Source organism: Diadema antillarum, unplaced genomic scaffold (assembly GCF_040938485.1).
Source record: "Diadema antillarum isolate AM-2024a unplaced genomic scaffold, OU_Dant_1.0 seq00000378_RagTag, whole genome shotgun sequence".
Taxonomy (NCBI): Eukaryota; Metazoa; Echinodermata; class Echinoidea; order Diadematoida; family Diadematidae; genus Diadema; species Diadema antillarum.
The window spans coordinates 240088-252871 of record NW_027271377.1 but is presented as its reverse complement, the minus strand read 5'-3'; the positions used below and the strand labels follow the sequence as shown (position 1 = coordinate 252871).

At 42.8% G+C, this 12784-nt stretch overlaps 1 protein-coding gene across 3 annotated transcripts in view; it reads right to left on the bottom strand.

The window, feature by feature from the left end:
* The window catches only part of LOC139731554 (probable JmjC domain-containing histone demethylation protein 2C), a 177068-nt gene that overhangs the window by 39698 nt on the left and 124586 nt on the right, over nucleotides 1–12784 (bottom strand). For 2 of the 3 annotated variants that reach the window (XM_071642438.1, XM_071642440.1), the window contains exon 6: nucleotides 1426–1520. In XM_071642438.1, the coding sequence (XP_071498539.1) occupies nucleotides 1426–1520 (95 nt within the window). Of the gene's footprint in view, nucleotides 1–1425; nucleotides 1521–11486; nucleotides 12325–12784 lie in introns of those variants that run through there. The other variant, XM_071642439.1, reaches the window with a different exon arrangement.

Sequence of the window (12784 nt, the reverse complement as noted above, 5' to 3'; positions counted from 1 at the left end):
CCAAGGATAGTTCCACAATCAACTCTAATGAGTAAGGCGACGGCACCAATAATCTTTGCTGAAAGTTATGTAAGAATGAGTACCTTGAAACATGTTTCTTTAAATTGTTTATTTTCACTCAAAGGTCCAGTTTACCTTTGGGAGTAGTGATTTCAAAAATTTTCAAGATATCACATTTGATGCTTATGTGCAGATCTGTTGTATCACAAAACATGCTACCATATAAAATTTTTGCAATGAAGCCTAAAATATGACGAGATATCAGTGTTTTTCTCAATAAACCATAACTGTAGACGATTTAATCCGGAAACATTTTTATTATAACTATTGTTCTCATTTTGTGTATTTAACAACACTTAACATCGATTATATGGATTCAAATTTTTACAGTGGTTGTTTCTAGCCCTAACTCACATTTTAGGACTATTTTGAAGCACTTATACTGGGTTTTTGTTTCATCTGCAAATGGTAAATTATGCCTTTAAAGGACAGGATTTAGTGCATAGGTGTGACTATAAAACTACATTGATAATTCAATATAAAGTGCTATGACAAAGATAATCTCAAAATCATACCCCCTCCCCCCCCCCCAAAAAAAAAAAACCCACAAAAAAAACCACAAAACAAAACACAACCCTACTCTTTGTTTGGGTTACCGCTTACAAATCATTTTCTTATCTTTTATCAGGCTATTATATTGATGTACACATTGCATGGCAATGTCAGGAACTAGGTACTGCCATGAAAGAATCGGCACTTTTGTTTGCTCACACTACGAAATGCCTATTGTGGCATTCAGATCAACCAATAAATGTGTGAATATTTCACAGCTCATTGCCTGCACTCCTTTACTTGCTGTGACCTCAGAATGACCTCTCCACCTACTAGCATGCTTGGGGATGGGTGCCTTTGTGTTTTGCAAACTTCTGAAATGCGTCTGGATTCCCACAGCATTTCTTCCTGCTCTGCTTTTGTTTACTGCGTTTTTAAACACTGTGCCTCGGACGTGCTAGACCGAGGTGGAAGCCTTTAGTGTCGCGCATCTTTACGGTCCACAGGCTTCTGCCATTGACAAGTCTGCTTTTGTGCACAATATGTTTTCTAAACGGAACATGTTTAAACAATCACTTTCATAGTTTATGCACATTTTTATTTAGTAGTCATAAATTTGTTCCAGTCAAGTTAGAAAAGGCATTGATGTCATCTTTACCTCACAACTTCCTCACTATATACCAAACTATGAAAGCAATCATGAATTGGGCTCCTAATCTACCATCTAAAACCCCTTTCCCACTAAAAAATTACAGTTGCTTGGTTTTTACAAGACCACAAATGGCTGAATGTCAAGGACAAAACTTATGAATTTTCATTTCATGTCAATAAAGGAAAAGTGGCAGATATAAGATATTGTATAGGCCTACTTACCGAGGAAGCTTGTGTGGTGACCGCTGGATTACTTGTGTTCCGATTGTTGCGTCGAGTTATTCCAACATTCTCTCCCTTCAGTAGAGAGTTCACAACTGTGGCAAAAACAGAAGACAAATGAGATGACAACTGAATGAGGAAGTGACTCTTCTTTTCCGTTTTTGCTTGTACTCAAACTGAGCATCATGACTCACAGACAATAATAACATGGAGTAACGTAAGTGGTCAAAGCAGGAATTATTGCAAGTCAATGACTTGTGATGATTGCAAACAGACTGCCCTGGGCAAATATGACAGAGTTATCATCCAGCACATGAGCACCCAACTTATACTCAACACATTTCCTCTGGTCTTGTGTGGCATTGTGATTGAAGACGGAACAAATGACCCAATATCCTTATATGTGCATGACCCATAAAGAGATGGGGAACGAATCTCTAAAATTAGGTCGACTAATCACCAAAATATATATCCACCATGTGTAACAGGGCATCTTCAATATTCATGAGCATAATGCTATGTAAACATATCAAATATGTAAGCCTACATATTATATGACAGTGCACACCAGTGTTTGAGAGGTTAAGCTCATTAGGCGTGTCTTCATCAGCCCGAAGTTTCAAAATAGCGCGCTATCTTGCGGTTACCAAACTAGTCCGATGTCAAAATAGCGCGCTATCTGTGTAGTGAAGACGCAGATAGCGCGCTATTTGATCGGGAAAATTTCCCCCAAAATCTTGGTCTAGTTCGTCAACTAGAGCGCTAATTCGTGAAATAGCGCGCTATCTTGGGGGTGCGTCTCCATCAGCCCGAAATTTTCTCGATCCCTCCACGCTTCTGGTTAGCCAGCTGGCAATGGAAAGCGCATGTACAAGCAGCTAGTGATTGTGTATAGTACATTACACGCTCGGTGTATAGTACATTACACGCTCGGTGTATTCAAGGATCACATGTGTGTACTATAGGCCTACTGTTGTTGTCATCTTTAAAACCAGGGAGGTGATTTCTCTCACCTCCCTATTAAAACTCAGTGCCGTGCATGCTAGCTGTTTTTTGTAAACTTCTTCTTCTGGTCCACTCTACCTTAGCTGAAAATTCTTGCAGATTGTGTGCATTTTGGATTTGTTTAAACATTGCAATTCGTAGTAATTTCATATAAGATGCCTCACTGGACAGAAGAAAGAGTAGCGTTATTAATATCCCTTTGGAGAGAATTTGCTGTACTGCTCACCTCCCTGGTTGTAGAATCGTACATACGGTGATATAGGAGATTATGAGCGGGGAAATCCATTTTCGAACCGCGAGCCAGGCAGAGTAATATTGCAAAGTGCGCATGCGTCAATTTTCGGACTAATTTCCCGAAGCAGGCTGTTCGAGCTGATGAAGACGCACATTCGCTGTATCGGGCTATTTTCTAAGACCGCAAAATGTCCCGCTAGTTTGAACTTCGGGCTGATGAAGACACGCCTATTTAGAATACTTGGCAGGCACCCAGATTAGAGTGCAGATAAGGAATGCAACTAAACTGTATCAACGATATCTTCTTCCACTCACTATGTGACAAATAGAAAGAGTATTTGCCTTATACCTCGAGCACTTAAATCAGTATTTTGTCCTTTATCCTGGCTCATATAATCTACTAAGTACAGTGGGGAAGGTTTTGGAAACTCAAAATGTTCATAAGGATAGATTTGCATACAGATAGAAACGTATCCTTGGGCCTGTGCCACTTTCTCATTTCCATGAAAAGAAAAAGTACTACAGTTCTCCATATGGCCACATGAAACCATGAGCTCCCAAGTGATGTTTAACACTCATATACCAGGATACATATCCACCATATTATTCCCAGCAAGTTTCATGTGAAATCATCAGTAGCAACATTGTTCTTTAATCATATTCATTCAGACACATGCACACAGCACTGCCAATTTCAAACATGAGTCTATCTACAGCCCATCACTCAGAACACATACGGCACACCCACTCCAGGGGAGTATCACTTTCGTCATTCAGCACGAACACACAGAGCACATGTCCAAAATAACAAAGGAATATACACAAATGTTGTTTTTTGATCTGCACACAGGACTTCTTTTGCACTTAGCCAAGGCAAAGGCAAACACTGTTGACAGGGCAAACTCCAGCTCTGATGTGTGCTGTGCAACCACACAGCAGTGGAAGGTCAAAGGGGCTAACCCCAGGAATTGTGAATCTGCAACCTTTGTAATCAGGAGTGTGCGCTGGGTCAACATTGGGCAGACAATGTGGAGAAATACCAGAGCCCCTTGCTCTCTCCCTCCTTTCCCCCCCCCCCAACAACGCCAATTCAAAGGTCAATTTCTGCAATCTTTATCATCAGAGTTGGGGAATCACAATGTAGGCAACAAGATAAGCAGAGGGGGAAATGTGGGCATATGGTGCCACAAGGAATGCAAATAAAATGCAACACTGGCTTATCACAGTAGACAGGTCAAGGTCGAAAAGAAAACCCTGGGTCTCAATCAATGGCTAATGATAGGCAGTTATTATCGGCAATCTTTTCCATCATATGGCTATCAGGTCTCCCTCTAATTTGTGCATAACACCACAATATGCCTGGATCAAATATTATAAGTAATTGATACTAGACTGACGATGCAAGGGCGTCTGAATGAGTTCCCCATCAGAAGCAGATGTGCTGGTAAATGAAAAATGCAGGTGAGTAGAGGAGGAACAAAATGAAATCCTTGAGCAAAGGTTGAAGTCAGGTACATGAAGTAAGGCAGGGAAAAGGACAAAGGGTAACTGGCACAACAGAACAGAACAACAAAATAGAGGCACAACAGGAAAATTAATGACTCCATGGAAAATCATTCATGTATACTGTGCATTGAGGGGAAACGCTGAATGCATAACCCAGATCCATGGAAGTTGATCACTGTTCAGGTATATGACACCATAGCTCAACATAAATGACTCTTTCCCCCGAGACAGGCAAACAAGGTCTGTAAATGCACTCTGAACTACAGTGGCAAAGGTACCACTATACACTGAGAACAGAAAACATGGGAAGTGGGGGAGGGTGGAGGGGGAACAGTCAATCACCAGCACTGGTTTAGCAATTACCTTCAAACTGAACTCTGCCAGTGTACATCACAGCAAAATAACATTTGAAGGGGGGGGGGGGGGGGAACAAAGCAACAAATAAATAGTTACGTTCAGACGGGAGCCCTTAACCTCGAAGTTAGGAAACTTCGAGGTTAGAGCTTGTAGTTAGGGACCGTGAAGACGCACTCGTAGTTAGCAAACCTCGAGGTTTGCTCGATGTTTCGAGCCACGAGAAATCTTATGGTTAGCGCTCTAACCACGAGCCGCGGGGGGTCCCCACTCGTAGTTAAGCACCGTGTGGACACAAAAAACAACGAACTCGAAGTTAAGAGTGACCTCGCCGTAAACTCCAGCCCCCCCACAATTTCCCTCTGCTTCCGGGTCAACCTCCCAAACGTACACCACAAATACACTACACGTGAAAAACCTATGACGCACGACACAACAACATCATCTTTTCTTCCCATGCGCTTGATCTCTGAAACTGAACATGTCGAACTCGCTACTGTATTCTATATTCTTCTCCGACGCTAAAAAAGAAATGTTTTCGACGAATATCTTCATAAAGGCATAAAGTCATCAGTGCAGTGCTATCTCTGCATATCATGACAGAGAAAAAGAGTACCTGTAAGCGAGTCCGACAGGGTTGGAGTAAAGAATAAATAGACGCCTTGTTAGCAATGTGGGCTTAAACTTCCGGTTTTGTGGTTTTAACATCGAGTGGGACCCACTCGTAGTTACGGGGGGGGGGCAGAAGCTTAACCTCGAAGTTTCGTAACCTCGAGGTTACGATTCGTCGTGTGGACACACGTCGTAGTTAGGGGGCAAGAGCTAAACCTCGAGGTTAGGACCTCGAGGTTTCCTAACCTCGAGGTTAGGGCCTACCGTCTGAACGTAACTAATACAAACATGTACAGTATCCCTTCTCTGCTTACTCCATTCTTCTGCATGAAATGCATTGTGCTTTAAAAGAAAAAAAAAAGCAGAAAAAGTCCCCAAATCCCTTGCTTGCACTGCCCAATGGACCTGCTACATCCATCATGGCCCAGTGAAGCCGCTGTGCCCATTAGCCCTAGGGAGGGTTTTCAGTCTACGCCGCAAAGAAGGAGAAGCATGGTGGTGTGAAATGGCATGGGGCGCTGGAAGGAGCGATAAGGGGATTACAAATGCATTTGGCATCGTTTCCAGCAGGTGATATAATCGGGGAGATCTGGGTCACAAATGGCCTAGTTGGGTAGTCCCGTCACAGCTAAAGAGGAAGGAAAGGGGGGGGGGGGGTAGGAGAATGATAGGAACAGTACTAAATATTCCATTAAATACCCTCCCATCCTCCCATGGCCTTGTTGTTTTCAGATTTTAAGTCTGTTATTTTCCTCTCTTCTACTAAATTTTCTATACTTGTCATTCTCTGCACACTTGTCACTGCCGTCGGAACCAGTGCACTAGCTGCCAAGGGCAAAAACACCACCTACATGTGTGTGTACCTGCAGTGTTCACTGCATAATTAACTGCGACTACTCGCTAACACACTATGTTTAATCATCACTGGGAAATCCAACATGCAAACATACCCTCAAAAGTGTTGAATACAGTGCTGGATGTGGTTTTGAGGTATTCATTAGAAAACATTTCAAGCGGTTCTGCCACCACTTTGTTTGACAGAACTATTCTTTGTACATCATTTGACTAAACAACTTGACATCAAGGATTTATCATATCTGCATACATGGGCAGTCTCATGTTGTGCTTCTCTTCATACTATTGTCATTTTCTTCCATATCTATAGGGCCTACCATACAGGCACAGTTCAATGCCACAGTCACTGACAAGTTCATCGTACGATTTTTATTAGAAAGGTACTCATGATCCACCTCCCTCCATCGGACTACAAGCACTACTATCTGTTGTCAGGTAGACCCTACATTGTAGGTTTCAATTTCACCTACCGGCTTGGCTCATGCGGGAATAGGTGATTTTCACCCCTGATTACTCAATAATCTGGCAATGAACACATTTCCTGTGGCTAAAGTTTGTTAGGATGTGTGCACACATGAGCGTGTGAGAGTGCATGTGTCAGAAAGAGAAAGGACGGCGGCATATTGAGAGTGTGTACCTTACAATGTTGGTATAGCCTCTCGATGTAAGGTATCATGGAGGTTGGCCTATTGCAGCATGACCTTAAAAGTAACATAATGGTACTTTTTTTTTCTTTTTTTTTAGAGGGGGGGGGGGGGGACCTAAGTGATGAGTAGGCAGTTGACTAAATATTACAGAAGTAACAAGTGTGCTTTCTGCGAAATCCATCCATCCTGCCTGCCAGTGGCTAAATCCTCATGGTTTTACTAGATTTCCTACAGATGTGCTCTGTACGAGGTGAATGTAATTTAGGCCACTGCACAGCGTAAGCTGAGTAATTCTCCACAGTGAGCTGCAAACACTTAGTATTCTACCACTTGTCAGAGAGATGCCAAGCAGATATTGCATCCTCTCTGGAGAAGGAACAAGGGCTTGAAGAGTGGGCGGCAGAAATTTCTAAGAAAGAGAAAAAGCTCCCTACTCCCCATTCCCTACTACTATTTAGCGATATGGTGCAATTAACTCAGCGATAAGGTCATAAAAGCTTTTGAATTTGTAATGGCCATCAATTTGATCAAAGCACTGTGCACAGCGAAGGAATTGAAAAAAAAAACCTCCAAAAAATTCACCTCCACAATATCTCCCATATTTTATACCACCAAACCCCTTAAACTTTTGAAGATATAGGGCCTATCTGAAGTTATTATTTGATGCAGCATATGAATTTCTAGTGAAAATGCTGAATTATTATTGTTATTTTGGTAGATATTGGCATTTTCCTGTTTGGATCAGCCATGAAAAAGGGTTACGATTATTTTCTGCTCTAGAATTAATAAGTAATTAACATGTCGCTCATCTGTATACCAGTCTATCTGAGAAGTTTGGTGTTTTGCACAATTAGTACTTTGATTAAAATGTGTGCATATAAACCATCACATCATGGTAAACACTGACTCCTCAGATTCATTTTGCAGAGAAATCTAGTGAAAGCTTTACTACGGAGAGTTAACTGAACCATATCACTGTGCCATTGCAGTCTAATCATTGTGAGTCTTGCATCACGGATCGGGAACATAAAACTTGAATGGTCCTTCATCACTTATAATTAGGTTGAGTGGAGGCTGTGGGTGATGTGAAGCAGATGAATTGAAAGAGCCCTTCATTTATAGCAGACATTCATAGGGGACACTGAGCATGTTCTGCTCAGAAGGCTGTGAAAATAATTCTGCATACCAGAGGTTAATCATGCCAACCTGGCAACAAAGAACTGCTCAGCTCCCACCCCCAGCAATTGACTAATGATTTATGCAATGTGCATCGTCAATGCACACCTACTACAGTAAATCAATCAGGCACAAGGACAGTTTATAGCGCACGACAACCATGAACTAATCATTCATAGCTATCGTCGTCAGGGTGACACATCAATGATTCATAACAAAATCCATCCATTATGCGCTGATATACACCAGTCATTGAGTGACCTAACACTCTAAACATGAATAGGTCTTTCCCAGATGAACTGACAGTGGCTATTGCAATGGTGCACACTGGCACTGGTCCAACAGTCCAGGACTAGTAAAAATCACAGTCGGACTCGAAACTTTTTCAAGAATGGACCAGTAAAAAAATGGAAAGACTGGGTACAATTTGTACCTACTGGCCAAACAGACAGGTGGGACCAATAGAAAAAACAGAAAATGGGTTAATGTGCAGCCTTGGCTATTGAATTAGCCTATGTGATGACCCTCCTTGTGTTTAGATTGGAAATATGTGACTACCCATTTATCTTAGTATACAAATAGGCCTACAGTTTACTGCAGAAACACTTCTCCTCATGACCATTCAGGGGCTCAGATGACACCTCAACTTAAACTTCCAAGACCACCTTCATCCTTGGCCAAGACACTAGCCCTCTCTCCATTAAACATGACTCAGGATTATAAACTCCACAGTTTTTCCTACCAGCGCAGACGAGTCCTGGATATCTAATAATAGGAGTCAAGTCAGACAAGACAGTACACGCCAGGGATTTGTCAGTCGGATTTCTCCAGGAGGAAATTTACGGTTACTGGGAGGAGAAAAGTGTGAAGTCTGTGGACTAGGCAATCTTGTCTCCACGGGCATCTCTCTGGAAAGCTCAGTTGGGGGTTCCCAGCCCACCTTCTGGCTCAGTTCTCGCTCTGACCCATACCAGCGAAAGAGAAAAAGAGAGATGGGGGAAAAAAAAAGGCAGACACTTCCCACTTGGCGGGCTGCCAGACAGGTCCGCTTGTTTGTACGAAATGGAAGCCACAGCTAGCCACATGCTTTCCACAGTACCACTCAGGGATCACCTCAGATTCAAAACCCTTCCCTGTACTACAACAGACAGAATCAAACCAGGATGCAAAATAAAGGAAGGAAAAATATAACACCATGCTGCCTACCTCCAGACCATCATATCACTCCTGTTAAAATTCTTTACAGCTTCTTGTAACCCCCCCCCCTTTTCTGTTTGAAATAGCTTCACGCTAGCTGAACATTCCGACCCAGTGACAAAAAAAGTGTGGATTAAGCACCCCTTTCTTCTGTTCCGCATTGAAATACAAATCCTATTGGCTGTCATTCAACCACAAGACAGCGCAGAAACTGGGTGACCTTCCCTTGTGTATCAGCCTACTATTATGTTAGACTAATACCACACCAAGGACATGCCATGCCAGTCACTCACAAGGAGGCATGCTAGCCTCTTGTCTTTAAGGTAATCATCATTCATCTGATCATTTCTTTCTTCTGAAAGGAGTCAAAGCGGTTCTTCTAAAAATTTCCAGCTGTATCCCCGCTGACAAAAGACCAGGAATATCTTCGCCTGGAAGACAGGTTTCTTAGAACTGATGATCCTATATCTGCATGTCTATGACCTTGCCATGTTTGCAAAATATTGATTAATTTGGTGGGTACGTTCAACTCTGCTCCCTCGGTAAAGAAAAAGATTCTGTAAAGCACTATACCTATTCTTAGAATGCCTGCTAACCATAAGATTGATTTTTCTTCCTTTTTTTGTGACACAATGATTGCTTTTATTCCACAGACTTGCCAGCTGGAAAGTTCCCTATGATCAACAGCTGTAAGCATATCATATCTGCCACAAAGAAGTGTACCAGTTACCTAATGTTACTAAGTAATGCTAAGTCTACTCTTGGACATACACACATGTTCATACCAAATTTCCCACTTGAAAAAATGCAGCTAGTGTAGTGATGCGGGGTAATGCCATTTGTTAGATCATTATGTATGACAACTGATCACTTGCTATCATTCGTATACAATTCTTAATGAGCTACTGTCTGACTCTGTCAGCACACACATGCTGTGAATCCAAATCTGGAGGGGGAGGGGGGAAGGGATTGATGTATTTCACTGAATGCTACTACAATAAAAATGTCCCTCCCCCACCTCCTGAAAAAAAGGGGGGAAATACACATATGTCACACTGTTATCAATGTGCCCTCTATAAAACATGTCTGTTTGCCAAGTAATATAGGAAGTCTGCATTTGTACACAAAGACTAAGTAATACTGCAACTGTCCAGTCATGGAATTCCTGGAATGAAATTTAAAAGGGGGAGGGGGGGGGGGGGGAGACAAGTCAGTTACCAACAAAGCAAATAATTGAAGTCCTAGAGTCAGTCACCTTCAGAACAGTAAAATACAACTAATCCACTTACCTACACAGGCTCATATGTTTCCTTCTTGTGGCAATGACTAGCATCGGATACAAGTGCACATACACAAATGTAATCACATGGTCGAATGTATCCCTCCCTTACTTGCACATACACGGCATGGCACAAACAGCGAGCGCAACATATATATCCATTTATGAGGAGCTATCAAGCAATCCAACGCGCAGAGCAATGGCGGAGAGAGAGAGAGAAGGGGGAAAAAAAGAAGAACATGGATTCCTGACTAGTACAAGTCCTCGGCTGGAAATCTGAGGCAGGCAGGAAGATGCAGTGCTGCTGCGAGGCACACGACTAGCTCAGCGGAGAGGCACAAGATTGAGAGTACAGCTTCGCAGTTATCATCGACGAGGCAGCCATAATAATGAACCAATTCCAGTTTGCACACAGTGAAAGGAATAAACCAGTTATTGGCTACTTCCTTGGGCCAGCACTCTGCAGACTTGTAATGCGATGGAAAGAAGGCTAGCGACCTAATTGCTTCCCCCAATCACACACCTCTCTGGCTTTTCTCTCACTCTCTCTTTTCTCACACATACAAGTAAACAGGCCTCCTGCTAGCTCTCACCCTCATGCACTGCCAGTGCACAGACACACAGACACACACAGACTCACATACACACACTGAGCTTACATAGCACGCAGACATCCAACACACAGCTCACTGAACGCAAGCAGCCATGGATTTCCTTATTAATCACCCTGTCCCATTCATCAATGCATAGAGCCCCTGCTGAATAAGGCAGACATGATCCCGGCATATGGCAGACATAGTCTAATCCAACTTCTTGAACACAGTGAAAGGGATTTCTTAGCCCTTGGTCCTTTGTTACTCTTGAGTCCCACCCCTCCCCTTTTGTCAAGCATTGCTTCCTCCAAAGTCCTTCAGTTGTTGGGCCGTTCATGAGGTCCACTGACCCTGCATCACAGTGAAAGTGATAGTGGAACCACATGCAGTCTACAATCATTCCCTTCCCTCACCTTAGCTCACTCTCACACAATGGCTTCTAACGTGCCACACAAAGACATGTCCAGTCAATAATCGACTGAAAGAGGCACTTTGTACAATACCAAACACTCTGAATAGGCCTTCGAAACAGCAGCCACCAATCAATGGGGCAAAAACTAGCTAGGCTGAACACACGCCATCCCCGTACGCGGAAATACTTACAGCTAACATAGGCATGACTGAACATCGCGGCAAGGCAGCAAACAGTCCCCGTCCATCACTGTGTGGTCGTGGTGGACTGCGGGGTCACGATCACATTCCCGGACAGACACATGGCAGGTCATTCCAACTTGCCTTTCACACTGAAGAAGTAGTCCAAGATATATGGTCCCTCACAAGTAGGCAAGAGACGCGGGGCGACAATGGAGTGTAATTACTCTAGTTTGTCGTTTTTTCCTCTTGAGTTTGAAGATACAGCACGATGCGTGGCAAGAGAACCCAAACTTCACCAGGCGCCCATGGAGTTCTCCCAGACTTTTTGAGCGTGCTGAGAGAGTATTCACCCTTTGCCAATGACGACGAAGTGCGCAAGGGCCTTGGCACTACACAACGCTACATAGCTACTGCATTAGGTAACACACAGATGCACACACACAAACACACACACTTGGACACACAGAGACACACTATCTGGCTTCATACACACCTCAAGCCTCAACACCGTGCAGTAATGGCACTTGTGTGTCAATACTCGCCAGCCAGCCAGCCAGCCAAGTCGGCCTTTACCATGTCTCTGGGCTGTGAGCAAAGACCTAGTGGTGTCCTTTTCCACAGCACAAGGTCACGTACAGCTCAGCTCGTTCAGTTAAAAAGGCAGGAAAAGGAAGCATTACACATGTGTGTAGACTAACACAACTGAGACTGGTGTATGATCCCTTAGTTCTCAAAAAGGGCCATGGGCTTAAAGGGAAGTGAAAACCAAATAAACATGTGGAGTGTGAATGCAGCAATAGTAGTAGAACACAGTAGTAGAACACATCAATGAAGTTTGAGGAAAATCGGACAGTCCATTCAGAATTATTTAAGTTTTAGTGCTGCTATCATTACTGGTTGAGATTCAAGAGACTATACCAGCTCGTGACATCATTGTCAGCCAAATATACAAAAAAAGAAAAAGAAATGTAAAGAGAGTTCTGCCAAAGAAAAAAAAAATGGTCGTTTGAAGGTTTCCTAAAGTATTTTTGTTGTCAAAGAAAAGTTAACATTCCCTACACTACTTAGGTACTACACATACTAAGAATACTATTTCCCCTGCTTTCTGAAAGAGGTAAATCAAATGCTCTTTCATTATGCTAGAATAATGTGTTGAACTCTCTTTATATTCTCTTTCTATCCTTGTCCTGCGGTGAATTCACAAACTCGTAGTCTCCTCATCTAGATGGCAGCATCAAAACTTTAAAAATTCATGACTTTACCGAAAGGATTGTCCAATTCTCCTCAATCTTCACCGATGTGTTCTA